This window comes from Magnolia sinica, chromosome 3, assembly GCF_029962835.1.
Source record: "Magnolia sinica isolate HGM2019 chromosome 3, MsV1, whole genome shotgun sequence".
Taxonomy (NCBI): Eukaryota; Viridiplantae; Streptophyta; class Magnoliopsida; order Magnoliales; family Magnoliaceae; genus Magnolia; species Magnolia sinica.
This window is the reverse complement of record NC_080575.1, coordinates 110,686,691-110,706,866: the sequence shown is the minus strand read 5'-3', so window position 1 is coordinate 110,706,866 and position 20,176 is coordinate 110,686,691. Positions and strand designations below refer to the sequence as shown.

The following is a 20,176-nucleotide window of genomic DNA, read 5'->3' as shown; positions in this document are numbered from 1 at the left end:
GTGACAACCAACCCCCCCATAACTTGAAATTGCTGTACTGCGTATATAGAATGTCTCACGTACACCAACCAGGCCACTATCAACCTGAGAAACATGGAAATTACGTGTCGCCCCAGGGCCGCTACCGAAAATGCATTATGTCCATGATATTTATCGATCACTAGAAGAGGGATTCCAACATAGTACTTGCATCAAGAGAGAATTCCTTTATCCATGGTTAGTTAAGAATATCAAGACACCTGCCAAGCCTTTAAAGAAAAAGGGTGAGTGACAATAATTAACTCGAATAAAAGGCGAGTGATGAAGGTCAACTCGATACGTGAGGAGAGTGGTTAAAGCCAACTTAATAAATAGAAGAGCGGCAACGGCCGATTCTTTAATAAGGGTGGCAACAGCCAACTCCATAATTAGAAGAGCGACTATCGTCAATTCTTGGTAATGGAGAGTAGTAGAGCTAATCAATGGTAAGGTAGAGCAAGGCTTGTATCCATAGCCTCCCATGAATCCAGGAAAGCCTTTTACAATGGATATCATGTAAAAATCCCAAAAGGGCAAATAATTGATGAAAACAATTAAAATGAAAATGGGGAGAAAGTAATAGGAATATGAGAATAGATAAAGGACATGTAAAGATCAAGTGTAAAGGCACGATAAAATGTATCAAGTCAATTAAGACAAAAGCAATGTAAGAGGAGCAATAAAATAGCATGAAGGCATAAAAGGCGAAACAACCATATCATCTTAAATCCATGTAAGCTTAAAGAATGAAACCCTCACCTCAGCGGTGTCGAGAAAATGTGACTCGAACCCAAACTCGTTTGTTAACTCAGTGAGTCGCCGATCAACAAACACACACCCCCACTCTCTCTTTCTTTTTCTTCTTCCTTTCTTTTCTTCTATTCTTTTTCTCTTTCTTTTTCTTTCCTTTCCCTTACTTTCTATTATATCTTTCTCTCTTTTCTTTCTTTCCCTTTTCTTTTCTTTCTTTCTTCTTCTCTTTTCCTTTCTTGCTGTTACCACGTCTAGCAAGGCTAGTCTTCTCTCTCTCTCTCTCTCTCTGTCTGTCTGTCTCTCTTTATTTATTTATTATTTTTTTCCTCTCACTCGGATGGGGGTCTTTTTATAGTAGAAAGGATTTCTAGATCCTTCTTGCGTAAGTACTGTTGTGCATAAGAAAGGAGTCGTGCGGGTGCCCTTACGAAGAGAAAATCGGAGTCGTGTCGGCTTCATTCTTGCGGACGAATTTCGAAAGAGGATTCATTCCGTTTTCTTGGTTGGGTCGGGGAAGAAAAGACCAGGGTTTGGTCGTATTGTCCCTGTGGTTACAATGGATGGCTCGGATCATCTTAGATGATCGCGAAGGTGGCCCACCATAGCTCCCAACACGAACATTGTCCGTCCATTGTGGGCAGATTCAAACCTCCCAGCGCAGAAGCATGAAAAGTGGGAGAGATCGGGAGTGGTTGGATTCGGGGGCCACATGTGATGGTCTCTCGATAGATCCATTGCATTCATCTGTTTTTTAGGCTAATTTTAGGCCATAGGCGAAAATATGGGGTAGGTCCGAGTTTTGGATGGACCACACGATCAGGTAGGGTGTGGAGGGTGCTCACGGCTAACGGTTTTCACTCCCATTTACGTGGATTATTCAAGATAGGTGGGTCCACTTGTGATAATCCACCAGGGGATCTATTCCCTTCACCTTCTTCACAGGGTCATGTTGGGCCATGGGCCAAAATATTGGACAAATTCACATCTTTGGTGGGCCACAACACATGTGACAAGTTAGTGCTTCCCATCAGTTAAACATCTCTGGAACCACATAACAAAAGTCACGTGATTGATTGTGGCATTAAGTTGGGCCCACGTAAACATTTCTTTCCGGATCTGATCTGTCTATCTAGTTTGTTGCGCAATTTTAGGACATGAGGTCAAAAAATAAAGTAATTCCATTAATCGAGTGGACCGCATAATCAGATAACACTTATCCAAATGCCTTGAGATTTGGCGAGTATTCTTTATTTTTCATGTTCTTTCTATGGTTCAAGTTTGGGCCCGATCTCCAAAGGATGCCCAAGATGCTCTTTTAGATAGCTAATATGCGCCGTACTTTGGAACAGTAGTTGTATACATCTAATTGAAATATTACCCAGTGGTTTAAACACATGACTTAAGATCTTCATAATGACTGGATTATCCTACATTTTTGATTGCCCATTTGGGGGATCCAAATATGATGGACAGTCAGATGACATGCTAAAAACAAGAAGACTTGATTGTCGGTATTCTAATCACGTATCTAGGTGATTGTACTATCAGTTTTGTAAATTGATGGTCATAAAGTAGGTTTCTGAAGTGATTAGGGGTAGAACATGTACACCGTTAAATTTAAGTGACTTGTTCACATGTGTAAATTCCTCATATTGCAGTTCTAATGGTGGATTAAGCATATTCATACGAGGTGAACAAGGTGAACGGATCAGAATCTTGATCTGATAAGTGTACGGACGGATGTAGAGGTCAAGTAGCTAGTTTACTATGATATAAGGGCTGAAATTTGACATATACAGTTAATTTATGATAATTAGGCATGATATAAAATTTCTCATGAAACGGATCATGAGAATCATGTGATCTAGTGTTTAGGGTCTAGGTTAATGACATTCTCGTAATTATTGTTGATTTATGGGTTTTGTGAAATCTAATGGTTATACTTGGTTCTATGTCCATTTCTAAACATTTCTTACAAAAGAACTTGCCTCTAGATCATTATGGTTAAAGAGTTATTCACCGATTTAGTCAAGAAAAGGTACGTGTATCTCATCACATGATCAACGGTCGGATGATTTGATTTATAGATGGAGATCATTCCCAGTAGTCAGATTCGTGTTCAAGCGTAGACGCAAGGTGAGGATAGCTAGATTGGTATCGTACCCATCTACGTGTTACGTTAAATCTCACGGTAACGCTCAAGAACTTTCAATACTCGGGCATTGAAAAGTTCGGGGCGTTACACCTTTGCCTGCACCAGAGCGACACGTGGCACTACCCCATGTGCTACTTGAGTTCAACATCAAGTACAGTGCCACGCGTCGCCCCCTCATTGCTCCACCACTAAAACGACGGCTTAACAGCCCACATGACATCGGGTATTGAACCGACACGTCATGATATGCACTGACATGCTCCGATCTCCGCGCTGGCTACCATACCTGCAATAAATGACTACACAACTCGCCCGATCCAATCATAACTCGACCTAACTCCGATCTACTCCTTGACCTCCATAGGTCGGTACGAGAAGTAGGGGGCTCACTGTTGGGGGAAAAATTGGACAAGTCGATAAGTCAGCTTATGGAATGGACCAATTCTACCGACATAGCTCGGGCCCATCGAGCGTCGAGCCCAATGAGACCCTTGTCGAGAGAGCGAAGCCTCCAAGGAGGTCGATGCAACCTTAAGGACACTCAAAGAGCCATTCTTAGGCCATGTACTGCTGACCTAGCCCATAGGTCAACAATAGGTCGATTATGGATCGGCCGGACCTAGCCCAGAGGTCGACAGTGGGTCGATTATGGATCGACCATACCTCAGTCAGAGGTCGGTATTAGGTCGATTATGGATCGACCACATCTTAGCCAATAGTCGGTTATGGATCGGCTTTAGAATGGCCATAGGTCGATTAAGGATCGACCATAGGTCGGGAGGCGCGCGACCATAGATCGGGTACCGATCGGTCGTAACACGATCATAGATCGGCAATACCCCTGACAAAGTCAAAAGGCTCTAGATTAAGGGAACATGATCCTTCTGACTCGACCAATGGTCGACTATGGAAAACGTTGATCTATTAGGCGAGGCAACACCAGTTGTTTCCAACTGGGCACCCGCCTCGAGATCCCACTTACACCCGAGCTACGGACTCGAGCGATGTTCTTAAATCCCGAAGATTTCTTCCAGGATCTTCAGAAGACAATACCAAATCCTGAGAATCACGGAGACCTACAATCTTTTTTCTTTTTCTTTTTGGTTAGCTAGCTAGTACACCCCGCTGTCAATTCACACTCACTGTTAGCCAACCCCACTAGGGATTGATACCAAGACTTCAGTGGAGACCTATAATCTCAGGATAACTTTGGATCACGATAAATCCCCAAGATATTAGGAGAGAATCCCCATGCTATGGGATCCTCTCTCTCTCTTATAAAGGGAAGCAACTCTAACGGTGCAAGGTATGTAAATTCTCTCACCTAAAATTCCCCGATACTATTAGTCCCAGATTCTAGGCCTGACTTTGGCATTCGAGAGTCCCAGGCTTTAGCTAGTGTCTCATTTATACAATATATAATAGCCCAGAGAAGATGGAAGACATGATAAATTATTACATGATGATAGCCCAAGAAAGGTCTTTGCAAGTTCGCCCGTCTCGAACTAGATCCTGGTGGGATGGTATCGATTCTACTCACCGACATGACGCAACGAATTTTAGCATCCCACTACGATGTAGCAGAAGAAAGATGCGACGCAACATGATTTGGTTGGCGGATTTGGTAGTATCCCACCACCACGACGTACTAGAAGAAAGATGCACCGCAACATGGTTCGGTTGACTTGCAGACCTCCGTGAGACCTAGGGCAACTATATCCCACCATGTCGCATCGGTCTCCTGCTGTATCCTGGTGGAAAGTACTCGATCTGCCTCCTTCACGAAAATATACATCTGGATGTATTGCAACTGGATACGTTGGGTTTTTTAGACCTTGGTTAGGATCTTTTCCAAAGGACATGGATTTGGGTAACACGGCTACCAAGACACGGCAGGTGACGAACACAGCGTGGCTGGATTTAGTTGGTCACAGGCCTCAGTTAGAGATGGGGCCCACACAAAGTATATTGGAAAGTTGTTGGGTAGAGTACTTCACTGGTCTCCCTCTCTGATTGAGGTATGTAGGCTAATCAAATCTTGCTGCGGCCGGTCTGTCTCCCCTACACCTCGGTGGGGGTGGTACCTTGTCGACATCCTATAGCGTGCCTATGGGGGTGGTACCTGGTCTACATCCCATGGCGTGCCTCTTTTGAAAGCCGACTGCGCACCGAGTAACTCGGTAAGCTTACTGACTAAATGCTGTGAGGCCAACTGTGATTTATGTATTTTGTCTCCTACTTACGTTCATTTTAACCTATAATTTCAGGACTTAAGCTAAAAAATGAAGCATAACCAAAGCTTAGGTGGACCACACCATAAGAAATAATGTGAATAGAATTCTACTGTTGAAAAATTCTTATGATCTACAGAAGTTTTAGATCAAGCTTATGTTTGTGTTTTCCCTTTGTACATGTCCAGGTGATCTCATGAACAAGTTAGATGATAAATAAATATCACTGTAAATCCTAGGAGAGTATCAATTATGGAAATCATTATTCCTACTGTTTCTGGTGGTAGTCCACCTGAGCTTTGGATATGATTCAATTTTGGGTACAACACTAAAATGAAATGGAAAAACAGATGGATGGCATGGATAGACCACATAAAATCACAGTGGGCCCAACATAGTTTAATGTATAATAAAAGCATAATGAGTAACTCAATATGCAATACAATTTTGTATCTTTTTGGGCTTCGTATGAACGTTATCACAGTAAAAAAATAAAATAATCCAAGCTATGCAGAATTTACAAAATCTTGGCCATTCATCAGGCAGGCCTCATTGGTTCACGTCTTCTGCCCAAAAAATAGACCAGTACGCTCATCAGGTGGGAATGCCTTGCCCTTGACACTAGGGTCATCCTGATTATTTTTTTTTTCCAGGCACAAGCAGAGCGGAGCACCGAGATGAAAAAGCCCGAATCATGTGACAACGTGCCACAGTTGTGCAGGTCAGAGCCATTATAGAGGTCGTTATGGGGTGGGGAGCAGAGCAGACGGCAGCCCTGATCGCACCCAAGATGGTGTGGTCCTTACTGTGGGGCCCACCTTGATGAATGTATTCTATAAGCACATTGTTCATCCATTTTTTCAGATCCTTTTCTGAAATGAACCCAAAATTGAAGTAGATCAAAATCTCAAATGGACAAGGAAAAAATGGTGATTGAGGCCTCTACTGATAAAATCTTCATAGGACTGACCATGATGTTTATTTGCCATTTGCCATCTGTCTTGTTGGGAAGGTCTAATAAACCTGGATGTAGGGAAAACAAATCAAATACCAGCTTAATCCAAAAAGCACATAAAAAGCTTTTAATGGTCAATCATCATTATTTCCTGTGGTACAGTCCACTCGAGATTTGGACATATTTCATGTTTGAGCTCATGCCTTTAGATGATTTGAAAAATGGATAGACAACATGGATATAGAATAAATACATCAAGATGGGTCCCACAGTAAGGCCTGCACAATCTCCCTCTAGGGTAGGGCCAACATGAATATTCTCCCATCCAAAATCATGCAATCATGCATCAGGTGAGCTGTATGATGTGAGAAAAATGAATGGTTGAGAATAATAATAATAATAATGGTGGCAACCTCTGGATGAGTGGCCCAAATCTTGCAAATGTGCACAATGTTAAGCGTGTGTGCATTCACTCTCCTTCCAATGTTACATCACATATGATTATCAGTTGAGAGACGCTTGCTAATTCCACACACATGAAGGGCCTGGTTTGCACCACCCAGCCAACACTTAAGCCCCAGGGCCCAAACCTGGCTCACGAGTCTACATTCAAAATGCATGATTTGCAACTCTGAGGATTAGAATGATATATTTGTGCCATATAAGACATTATACATGTAAAGAGTTCGGTAGGCTTCAGCTAAACTGACTTGGGACCAATATGGAATAAAAATCAGGCCATGCATACCAGGGCTATGCTAATAGTCCAAGGCCAGTCCAAAGCTAGCTCGGCTTGGTCAGGCCTGGTGAGCTTGGGCATACGTGCAAATATGAAACCAGTGTTTCAGATATTAGCTTTTCATAATGTTGGAAACAATGCTTAAATAATTTCTTCCTACGTTGTTCTTGTTAGTTATGGGCATGCCCTGCAGGACAAACAGGGATTCGGCGCTACCTCACCTGCATAATACGGATGTGATCTGGTAAGATCTGATTAGCCTGTAGGCCTTGTGCTTGGGCATGCTCGAACAACTTTTCAACATGCACCCCATCTTAGACGGGCTTACATGCCAATCAAATCTAACCATATTGCGTCCGTGTCCTGGTGCAGCGGGCCGGGGTAATACTCAATCTGCAACCACGTGAGACTAGGGGGTGGTCGGATGCAGATTAGGTACTACAACTTATCCTAAGGGCAGCACATGCAGATGCTATGAGGGACTAATGTGTTATGTGAGTTTTATCCACACGGTTCATCCATTTTTTTTATATCATTTTAAGGTACAAGACAAAAAATGTGGTAGATCTAAGGTTCAGGTGAAGCACACCACAGGAGGCATCAATGGTGATGATGCCACTGATGAAACCTTTCTAGGCCCCACTATGATGTTTTTTGGCCATCCAATTTGTTAATAATGTCAACAGACATGGATAAAGGGAAAACACAAATATCAGCTTGATTCAAAACTTCTGCAAGTTTTTAATGGTGGGCATTCAATCCTTACTGTGTGGTTCACTTGAGTCTTGGATCTGGCTCTGTTTTGGGCTTATACCCTAAAATGATATGCTTAAATGGATGGACGGTGTGGATAAAACCATACACTCAGGTGTTCCTTCAGAGCTACTGCCTGTGCGGAGCTCGGGAGAGGCGGGCTAGGTGCCCAAAAGGCGTCCTGGCTCGTCAGGGTAGTGCGGTTTTACCGAACCTAGCAGCGGAAATGAAAATAGCGCAGCGCGTGTTTGTCGCTTCTGCTGCCTGCCGTTACACAACTTACAAACTCCTCCGTCTTTTGCTGTTTTACTACTCGCTATATAATAATCGAATAAAATAAAACTAAAAAAGAAAAGGAGAAGGACGCGAATCTTACCAAAAACCCCTCACTGTCCTCTCTCTGTCAAGAAAATGCGATTCTAGGGTTGGAAAACCGAAGAGCTCCTGAAGTTTATCTCCATGGCGACAGAAAGAGGAGAGAAAGATGTTTCCGATCTGGATCTGAAAAAGACCAGAGAAAGCGATGGAGAATCCAGTAGCAGTTCTTCAGATTCGTCGTCGTCGTCGGAGGATCGGAAGAGGTCTCACCGCGGCGGGGATACGCCTACTGTCGTGTTGGAAGCGGGAATTCCGGAGGCTGGCGTCGGTTCCAGTGTCGAACTGGAGAGTAGCGCTGTGCCTGGAGCGGAAACAGAAGCAAGGATTTTATCTGAATTAGCCGAGGCAGTGAGCGATGGCAAGAACTCTGGCGAGATTGTAGTGTCTGGCCCTGAAACAGAGGCAAGAATTTTACCTGAATCGGCCGGTGCAGCAACTGATGGGATGGATTCTGGTGAGATTGCTCCTCATCGACATGACGGAATTGCTTCAGGTACTTTGTGGTTTGGAAATCATTTCGGCAGTGAAAATTATTAGTATCTGTAATTTCCATGCTGAACATAGTTTCTTTTCCTTTTTCCTGTTTTGGTTTTGGATTGTTTGTTCATGCACAAAGGTAGGGTACATCTGATGACAACACACTTAAATATAAAAGCATCAAAATGTAAAATTTATAACATCTCAACACTCAACCTCAAGCTAGAGCATAGATGTGGACCATCACTGGCTTGCCTATCATATTGCATAACCTATTTTTACCAATTGCTCTGGTAAGAGTATCGGCCATGCGAATTTCTTACTGAACATGTGGCATAGGAATGAGCTCTGTGACAACCTTTTCCCTAATGAAGTGATAGTCCACTTCTATGTGTTTAATTCTCTCATGATAATCTGGTTTATTTACATATGAATCACATCTTCATTATCATAGCATAGAGAAACAGAACTAACTTCGATTTCCCAATTCAGTTAGAAGCATACTTAGTCACGTCAATATGCATGCGTAGTGTACGATGGCCTAATATTCTGCTTTAGCACTTGATCTTGTCACTATGTATTGCTTCTTGCTCTTCCAAAAGTTTCGTATCAACAAAGGTGCAATACCTTGTAGTTGATCGGTTATCAGACTTTTGACCTTGCCTAGCATGCATAAGGGTATCCTTCCATGTTAATATGTCTGTTAATATGCCCATGATTTGAATACAAAATACCTTTTCTAGGAGATGACTTTAGGTATCTTAGAATAATGCTAACAACTGCCATATGAGATGAACTAGGAGCATGCATGAATTGATTAACAACACTAACTGCATAAGAAATATCTGGTCTAGTTGTTTTCTGGTTTAAGAATCGAAAATTGGACTTTTGTCATCAAGAATAGGGGCTGGGAGCCTATCTATTATGTATGAAGCTGTTAGGACAATTGCATCCCAATATATTTTGAAACATTAATTTCGAGAGGTAAATTTCTGTTAACTTCAAGTAGAAGATAACTCATTTTCCCCAAAACCTCAATCTTCTTTATTCCTTGTTAGAGTATATTATGCATTTGTCTTATATTTCAGTGCTACCGGCACCAAATAATTTTGTATAGGGTTGTTTAATAAAATAAGATAACTCAGTTTCCCCAAAATCTCAATCTTCTTTCTCCTCCCTATGGTATCAGAGCTAGGTTTTATCAACCCCAGTTCCTACCTTCCTCTCCCTTTTTCCCTTTTCTCATTTCTTCCCCATCATCTTCTTTTGCTTTAGCTGCTGGTGCAAGTGCAAGCAACACTACCACCAACCAACGTCAGTGTTGCCGCTAGTGGAGGGTGGTATCTTTTCCTTGAGAAAGTGAACCTTACGACTACCACTAATCACTTTCCTCATTTTCAGGTCCTGTAACATAGTGAGAAGGAAAGATAGTTATGCTACAATTTTATTGTTGAGTGAAACTACTGATCTGAAAGAAGATCCGATGAAAGTGATGGAACGTAAAGGATTGACGGCGAAGATAATACAAGAGTGACTTGGAGGGTCCCTTTGCCTGAGGTAGGTGTTGTGAATCGTCAGCAATTTGAACTATCTCAAATCTAGAACTTGCAGAAAAGAATGCAAATCTATGTTCTTTACAGTCATGTGATCTGATGTACCTAAATTGATTGTTTAGGAGGTACTTGGTTTAGAGATTGAGGCATGATGAGCAACACATGTTATCAGGATGGCAATTAAAGTAGGAGAGGGCAAGTTGAGTGAGCTGCTTCCAAAAGTTCTCAATGATTGTATCTCTAGGATCATCACGAGTACTCCGTAAAGGTGTCAGGTAGTGGTTATTAGCAGTGTCATTAATCACAATGTTGTCCACCATGACTTGAGGATTTGGATGAAACTCTATGGTTAGAACTCTAGATGAACGAGCCAACATATGTTGCTGGTGTGTTTCTTTTTGCCACAGTGCTTGCTTTTCGGTTTTGTGATTCTTCTGTTCCACCTGGTGTTCCCCTGAGATACTTCAAGAATTTGCTGCCGAAGCCGAGTGCTCAGGGACAAGATTGGTGACTTGCTGCATGCTAGATCTTTTGCCAGCTTCCCCACAAAGGTAGTCTATACATCGAGTCAACATACGGAAGTGGATTATTTCTAACAATTTGAATCTGTTGTTGCATCTCATATGCTGGATTCAAACCAGCCAAGAAATTGAAGATTCTTTATTTTTCTGTTCGCTTCATGTTTTCTACTGTAAGAATGGGAGGCTGGTAGTGATTTAACTCATCCCATTTCTTACATAGATAACTATAGTACTCTTCCATAATTATCTCCCCTCGTACATGGTTGCAATTTCTTGGTGCAACTGCTATGTCCTTCCAATATCATCTTTTCGTGAATATGCTTTTGCAACCTCATCTCATATTTCTTTTGTTGTCATCAAGAAAAGAAAACTACTACTACTGTTTGGTTGCATAAGGGGGCAGCACCGAAGACATTATCATTGAGTTTTAAGCTTCCTACTTAGTCATATCATATGAAGGATCTGCAGAACTGGGTTCAACAAATTTTCCAGTAATGTAGCACATTTTCATTTGCAATCGTGTGGATTGGGACCATTCAAGGTAGTTTGCCCCATTCAATTTTACTCTCATGATTTGTAACCTTGGATCCTCCATCTGAGGTATTCCCAAACTAGTTGCATAATTGGACTACTTAATGTAGTCAAGGATGATGCATCCATGGCAATATTCCAAACTCAAGTGATATTCATCTCTAATTGGATCTATGGAAAAATACCAAGAAAAACTGGGCTTACCAGCTGTACTGGCTGATCCGATTGGGCTGGCTGGTGAATTTGGTTGGCTCTGCTGGTTAGTCTGGCAGAACCGGCCAGCAACAAGAATGATGAGAAAAATTAAGGGAAATGAGAAGAAAAGAGTAGAAGAAAATGGACAAAAAAAAGAAAGGAAAAAAGGACCAAAAAAAAAAAAGGAAAGAAAGAAGGAAAGAAAGGGAAAGGAGAAGAGAATGGGAAAAGGATGGTCCTAGAATGAAAGCTTTGTTACCATTATCAAATCATGGTGAGATGAGAGAGAAGAGAAGATGGGAGAAGAAGAGGAAAAGAGAGATTAAGCAAACCCTCATACAAAAATGTATGGTCTATAGTAGGACCATAGAGATAAACACTCATAAAAATATAAAAATGTAGAATATCTCAACACAAACAAGCCCATGATTGAGCAATCATGATGCTAATTTGACGTAGGTTGGATGAGAGAGAAGAAAGAATAGGAGAAGAACAGATTTTTGCACAGCACTCACAATTCAAAGAAGTTGATTTTTTAGGGTATTCTCCCTCTGCAAGAGAATATTTTATGCAAATGGTCACTTCTTTTTGGTCCCAATCATTCATCATTATCCCATCTCGTGTTTTCATGGAAACAAATATGTTTAAAAAGACAAATTGCATTTCCTATTATTTTCCACACATAAAACTGTTTATATTATAGCAATGGATTATGGAATTCCTTCAAAAAAATAAAAATTTATGAAATATGGAATCTCATGATTTTTCTAAATTAAGCAAACTGAGAAAATATGGTGGCTATGTTAATTTCTTGTAGGATAACTAGATGAGAAAATGTATTTCCCACCATACGAGAAACCGAAGAAGGGAAGATATCTAGTCTCATTGGGTAGTGATGGGATTGATCTCGAGCAGTTTTTCCCAAAGAAGAGAGCATGCACAAGTTCTTTTTTCTAAGGGGACTTGGTTTACAAGCTTGGTCTTTCGAGTTATAGTGACAATGGAACTAGCTAGGTTTCTCTCTTCTATAAATACTTTCCTAGGGTCACACTTCTAACACAAATTATCAATTGGATTTTCTCCCACTGTAGAGAATATGGGAGGGACAACAGTGTGTTGATGTGGAGTCCTCATAGGAACTGCAGCCCGATAACTGCAGCTGTCTAACACAACTGTCAAATTCCTCCAGAATTCAAGATAACCCTAAACTAGTCTGGTGGTTTTGATTGTTCCATAAAACGATTGAAAACCAATTGATCCAAGATTTCACCGCGCAATTCATAAATAAAATATCCAAAGGTACCTTCATCAGTATTCACATCGAGTGAACAGGCTCCAATTGAAAGGAACATAATTGTGATTTGAGGGTAGTTGCTCATCACATATTATGTGAAACATTATTACAATTTTATCAATTTCTCATGATTAAACTAATTTGTTGCAATTCAATTCATAATGCATAGAGAAAAGACACAACTTTAGATAGGTAATAGGTTCAATCTAAAGTTGGGCACTGCTAGAAGTGAAAAAAAAATAAAATCTTCTCCTTGAGTGTTTTATATTTATGGCTCTTCCAATTCCCTTTCAAAATATGCTGTATTTATATACTAGGTAGTTGGCAATCACTTATCTGCAATGCACGCAAAGGAGGACACTTCTAAAATGTGGATAACTATTCTTAATGGATCAAAAAGGTGTGTAAAACTGGCATATTGCAAATTGATGGTATTCTTTGCAGTCATAATATCATTAAATAAGTTTCCTGACATGGTTGAGATTTGCCACTTCTTATCTTTTTATTCAGGAACGGTTGATAGGAGCTTGCCCAGAGCGAATACTCTTCCTGGAGAGAAAGCAAATGCTGACAAAGCAGAGTCATCAGTGAGCCAGTTTAATTTGGAAAGATCCAAAACTGAGAGGCGGAGGCATAATAATATCCGCAGTGATGCAGCAGCACAAATTTTTGATGACAAGATTTCTGCTCGAAAGAAGGTTTAAACCATTGGAAATGTTTTCTGTAATTATTTCTCATGTGATACTCTTTTCCCTCAGATTGACAAATAAGGGGATTTATTATTACTTTTTTCCTTTATATTCTTCTGTTTCTATGGTTGAACTTCTCATTTAATGCTTGGTAATGTTATACTAAACTATCCAAATTCTGCAGCTTAAAATGTTGAATCGGATTGCTACGGTGAAAGGTGATGGAACTGTAGAATTTGACCTTCCGGGCAGTGTAGAACCGGGAACTCTTAATTTTGGATCTGAAGACGTTTGTAATGAGGTTGTTGATGAAGAACCTCTAGACTCAACAGACATTCAGTATATACCACCGCTGCAAATTGTGATGATTATTGTTGGAACTCGAGGAGATGTCCAGCCATTTATTGCCATTGGTAAACGCTTACAGGTTGTCAAGCTATTCACATTATTTTTGAGCTTATTGGCTTTATTTAATTTGTATATATTTGCTTTGTTAATTTTTTATCCCAACTATCATTCTAGTTGGCAAGTCAAGTCTAGAACTGATGTAGGGCCACGACCCTCCATGGATCCCACTGTCTGATGAATTTTTGACTATTTGTTGCTATTGGGTGCTAAATGTCAGACTAATATTTATTATTTTTAGAAGATATGGGGCTGCTTTTGAAGATATGGTTGTGGATTCTCTGAAGATTTTGGGGATTATTTACTAGATCATCATCATCAACATTTAAGCCTTATCCCAACTAATTGGGTCAACTACACGAATCCTGTTTTGCCATTTCACTATCACGGATCACATCCTCAGTCAGAGCATCGGTCCTATTCTTGAGTCTTTTCTTACTACCTCCACCCATGTCCTCTTGGGTCTTCCCCTTGTGCTTTTAAAACCTTCAACTTGAATCAACTCACTCCTAACCATTGTTCCGAGTATCCCCGATATATTAATAATATCCCCAATATTATCCGTGTCTCTAATTCGGCGATATTGATAATATTGGCAGCGATACCGATAATACTAGTAGCATAAGAAATTCCAGGTATCGGCGATATATCGCTAAGTATCGCCAATTTATTGATATCGCCAATATTTTCGGCCTTGTAAATTTCAGGTGTCGCTTGTATCACTAGTGTATTGGAGATATTTTGATAATATCGCCAATGTTTTGCCAATGTATCGACACTGCCAAAATATGTTTATTAAAAAAATTTCCACTTTAAAATTTTTAATTTTTTTTATGGTTGCATGGTTGTATGATCAAATGCATGTTTGTAGGTGTATATATGTATGCATGCATGGTTAGATTGTTGGTTGGATGGATGGATATGTATAATATGTGTGTGTGTGTGTGTGTGTGTGTGTGTGCATGGATGGATGAATCATGCATGTGTGTTTGTATATATGTATGTGCATTGATTGATGGTTGGGGATGGATCTACAATTTTCCCCATGTTTCCCCGAGTCAACAATACATGCTTAGAGGTAGCGGTGTACACCGAGTCGAGTTGGCCTCAGCTCGGCCACTAGCTGACCCCAGCTCGAACTCGGCTCAGCTCAGTCCTCGAGCCTGACTGGCCAGCTCGGCTCGGTTCGGTCAGTAGCTTGGGCCAGTTCGAGCCAAGATCGAGCCGAGTTCGCCTGTGCAGCATTTTCACAAACACATGGACTGTACCTTCAAAATCCCATTTTATGTAAAATAGTAGCAGTGGTTTTACAAGTATTTTATCAAACACCTTCCAAGCAACATAAAAATCAAGAAAAAAAATGGTATTTGTTTTATATACATACCTTCCTTGCCACCAACCACACTTTGTTGAGTCATTTCATCAAACACTTGGTGAGCAACATCAATATCAAAGTAACGAGTCACCGAATTGGTTCGATCCGAGTTCGATTCAAGTTGGGTTCGATCTGAGTCGAGTCGAGCCGGGGCCAGCTCGAACTCATTTTCGAGCTCAAAAAATCAGATCGAACTCAGCTTCAAACCGAGTCGAATCGAGCTTTTTCGAGTTGAGTTGAGCGAGCTAACCGAGCTAGCTCGATTCGTGTACACCCCTACTTAGAGGCTCCATTAAAGAGAGACTTATTATTTGATTCCTAAATATGCAAATATGCATCTTTTTCGCTATTATTTAATTCTTAAATATGCAAATATGCTATTTTAGTATCTCCCGAAATATCATTTAAAAAATTCCACCATTTCCCCTGTGTTTCTCTAGTATTTCCCTGAGTCAGCGTTACGTGCATTTTTTTATTTTTATTTTTGAATGATACGCCATAAAGAGAAACTTATTATGTATGCATCTCTTTTGCAATTATTTGTTTCCTAAATATGCAAATATGTGTATTTTAGCATCTCCTAAAGTGTTATTGAGAAATTCCACTATTCCCAATGTTTCCCTCAATTAGTGATACATTTTCGGTTATCAGTGATAACGATATTGTTTCCGTATCCCCTACCAGTGAAACTTGTAGCGATACTGATAACTCGAACACTGCTCCTAACTAGTGTAGTTCTTGGTCTTTGTTGCACATGGCCAAACCATCTAAATCTACTGCCTGTCTGCCCCCCATCTTATTACCTATTGATGCTACTCCTAAGTTCCCTCGAATGCATTCATTTCTAAATCTATCCTTCCTTTTCTTGCCTCCTATCCATCACAACATCCTCATTTCATCTATGTTCAACCTATGATCATGCGATTCCTTAACTGCCAGGCATTCTGTCCCATAAAGCATGCTTGTCTTATAGCCATCCTATAAAATTTCCCATTCAGTTTGATTGATATGGGACGATGACATAAAACTCCATGGGCATATCTCCACGTCTTCCAACATTCTGTCACATAAAGCATAGTAGATCTTATAGCTCAGTTTGATTGGTATGCGATGATCACATAAAACTCTAGAGGAACATCTCCACCTTTTCCATGCAGCTTGAATTCTATGAGCAGCATCATTCTCAATCTCTCCTCCCTCAGTAATTATTGCCTCACAATATCTAAAATGGTAAATTTTGGGGGTACTTCTTGGTCAACAATCTTAACTAACTAATTCATTGTTTCTAGTCCTATTGGAAGCAAATTTCAACCACTAGGACCATACTTAGCTTAGAAGCAAATTTCCTAAGCTATATTGCATCCTTGGTAGCCTACATCCACATTTTCTGCTTCCATTTTGGACTCTGCAATGCACTTTTGTTTCATGAATCACCAATTGACAGCACAACCCAACATGAAGATGTATCCACTTGTTGATTTCTTGGCATCTCGATTGGATTGAATATCCAAGTGCGTATATCCTATCTTTGATTGGTTGCCATTCACATAGACGAACACTAGATGCGTAGTCCTCAAGTATTTCATTATATGTTTGACGACGTCCAGTGCTCCATTCCAGGGTTGCTTCGGTGTGGGCTTACCACTCCCACCGCAAAGTAGATCTCTGACCTTGTGCCTAATATTGCATATGTTAAACTCTCAACTTTAGAGACATAGGGGATCCTTTACATGGCTTTCTTGTCCTAAGGGGTCCTAAGGGATCCTTTCCATGGCTTTCTTCTCCTTGCATGCTTTGATCTGTTGATCTGGGCTTCAATCTATGTATTTTGCACTCGAACAATCTTGGGAGTTAAAAAATTGATTTTCCATTAGTTTCCACATGCAAAACACGAGAACAAGAGGTATTTCATAATCAAAATACTAATCTTTTGTTTTAAAGGTGTCATGTGTTTGAATTTTTTTAATATAGCATTTTGGTTGGGTTTAGTAACTAAAACGGCCCATGTTTGGCCCAAAGATGCCAAGACATGGCCCCCCTTGGTTTTGTGCCTATGCTCAAGCTTGATATACAGCCTATGTTTTGTCTACAAGCATTTGTAAGAATACTTAATCGTTCAGGAGTGACCTACCTTGCTATAATATTAACTAAAAATGAGAATATATCTTGCATAATATGATGTTTACACATCCTCAATTTTAAGCCTCTTTCACGTTTTTTTTTTTTTTCCTTATAAAAATAACACTATCCTTTTCCACTAGTATTGTTTATATTCCCTACGTTATTCTCCTAAACTTTTAGATTTTCCGAAGCACTTAGAATGGTATTCACTCTTCCCAAAAGTGAAGACAATTAACAGTGTTACCTTGTTCTTGTTTCATTCTTTGCTACATTGAAGCTAAAATTCTGTAGTTTAGCTAAAGCAAGAAAATTAAATTTATTGCTATTGCCAATTTACTTATGTAAGTGTGTGCTTTATTCACTACTGTGTACTTTATTACTGATATTGATTATATGGCTTCTCCATAGTTCATTATAAATTTTGTATTGTTTGGACTTCTTCTTGTTGGATTCTATCCCCTTACTGGCACTGCCAAATTTGTTAACTTCAAAATGGCATATACATTCCAGAGTATGTAGGGCATTTTAAAGTTGATTTATTGCTCCATCTGTTTGTTACCACCAATGTTGCTATTGACATGGATTCATGGGAGTCATTTAAGAGTTTTGGTTCATTCGTGAATGTGAAGAAAGCATTTTCGTTCTGTGTTCATACCACTGAAAATATTACTCTGGTGAACTTGAGCTCACATGGGTGTTCATCTGCAGGATTACGGACATCGTGTTAGGTTAGCAACTCATTCGAATTTCAAAGAGTTTGTGTTGACTGCTGGGTTGGAGTTCTTTCCTATTGGTGGAGATCCGAAAATTCTTGCCGAGTGTATGTGACCTAAACATATTTTATGTTCTTGTTTGGTACACTTTCCGAATGTCCTGGATTGGGCTTTTCTCTTGTTTTTCAGAGATTGTAAATGATTGAGGCTGTAAACAAAGCATACAGTTAACTTCCAGAACAACTGAAGAATACCTTCTCTGCTATTTATTAATGCCTGGATTAACCTTTTTTCGAGACACCAATTTGCCTAGTATGTGGAACAATAACTGAAACCATTAAGCGTCCTTGTTCATTCCTTTTATGCTATATCGAATATCTTTCTTTTCCTTTGACCACCTATTGCAACTCTTCAGTGTGTCGAAGATTGTTTGCCTCCAATAGCTTTGAACACAACATCTCGCATTTGTTTGACTTGCCGATGGGGTTTTTGTATATCAGTACCTTATTAATTGGGTTTTTGCATCGTGGTTCCTACATAAATTGGATTTACGTTTACATGCCTGGTTGATTCAAGTATGTTGCATTGTTGGCCAAACCACTTAAATAGTGGGTAGTACTACAAATGGATAGGTCGATTTTCCCAACAGCTGTTAGGTTGAGTTGCAAAAATTCTTAAAATGACATTAGTACTGTTGTTTGTAAGGTACCTTCCAACCTTCTGACGGGGTGTGATTCTCCATACCTGTGCAACACAAATTGTACGTGGCGTATGGTTATTAAATTAAACCACAAATAATAAGGTATTACGTAACAGTATTGGTGGCTGTATGGGCCATATCAATTGCCGGCTCCCATATTGGCTGACACAGGGCTGCGGTGGTTGAAAGATCTTGAAAATTTTGGTAAGATTCTAAAAACTGTGAGGATCCTAAACATGCAATTCTTTTTTTTTTTTGGGACGTGTTTGATGGTGTAACAGCTGTTCTTTGGTAAGAATGTTGTCTGTTGGGCAGTATCGACTTGCTAAAAATCAACCAAAATGGCCATAATTGAACAAAAATCAAGCATGATTGGGTGGATTAAGACCAGTTATATATACAGCAAAAAGAAGTTAGAAAAATGAAAAGAAGTGATGGTTTACCCCTTCTTTTGATATTTCTAAAATGGTCCACTCCACTTTGATTCATTGAATCCCACATTTTGTGTCATGATCTTCAAAATAGGCCTAGATCTAATCTAAAATTAGTTTCTAAGTTCATGTTTGGATGAAGAAAGAAGTGGACAATAAGAAAAAACCTTGAAAATAATTTATTTCAAAATGGGCCCTTATGGCTGCATTAGGCATTGGCTCTATAATGGTTGCTGATACATCTTTTCATGATGGACCGATTCACCCTTGTACGTATAGTAGGGTTGACTCTCTGTTATGTATCAACCAATAATCCTTTTTGAAAACCATGCCAAATGGTGGCATCCAATATATAGATGGGACATTATCTGAAAATCAAATTGAGCAGACAATCCTAAACACCAGATTGATTAACATACATTTATGTGTTGAATATGGAAGTTGGAACCGTCCATTGGATACCCATCAATCAACTAGCTAGAGTTGCAACTTTGTTGAAAAAGAAATTGGGTTATGATCCATTTGTAGTACTACCCACTATTTAAGCGGTTTGTATGACCCTCAAAAGAAAATCAGAACATGTATGCCATGCTTATGCCAGGTATGCCACAACTATGGTTCTACTGCATACGTGGCATCTACCACAAAACCAAATTTCCCAAATATCAGGATCCACTGTAGATCGGTTCTATTCCCAAGACTAAATTAATCAGACAAACCCACTATTTAAGCAGTTTGTATGACCCTCAAAAGAAAATCTGAACATGTATGCCATGCTTATGCCACGTATGCCACAACTATAGTGCCACTGCATACGTGGCATCTACCACAAAACCAAACTGCCCAAGTATCAGGATCCACTGTAGATCGGTTGTATTCCCAAGACTAAATTAATCAGACAAACCCACTATTTAAGCGGTTTGTATGACCCTCAAAAGAAAATCAGAACATGTATGCCATCCTTATGCCACGTATGCCACAACTACAGTGCTACTGCATACGTGGCATCTACCACAAAAGCAAACTGCCCAAATATCAGGATCCGCTGTAGATCTGTTGTATTCCCAATGGCCAAGAGCAAATTAATCATACAATTCATGGGCTTTGATTAATCGATAATTCGTGGTTTCTTATTGGCTGTATGCCTAAGATCAATCGATATTGGAAATTATTATTTTTTTGGGTGCTT

At 39.9% G+C, this 20,176-nt stretch overlaps 1 protein-coding gene across 1 annotated transcript in view; it reads left to right on the top strand.

Annotated features, from left to right (window-relative positions):
• The first annotated feature begins 7,869 nt into the window (after positions 1-7,869).
• LOC131240698 (sterol 3-beta-glucosyltransferase UGT80A2-like) overlaps positions 7,870-20,176 on the top strand; it is a 32,234-nt gene continuing 19,927 nt past the window's right edge. Inside the window, exons 1-4 of the mRNA XM_058239114.1 lie at positions 7,870-8,475; positions 13,064-13,251; positions 13,427-13,669; positions 17,852-17,963. Of these exons, the coding sequence (XP_058095097.1) occupies positions 8,064-8,475; positions 13,064-13,251; positions 13,427-13,669; positions 17,852-17,963 (955 nt within the window). The 5' untranslated portion in view covers positions 7,870-8,063. The remainder of the gene's footprint in view (positions 8,476-13,063; positions 13,252-13,426; positions 13,670-17,851; positions 17,964-20,176) is intronic.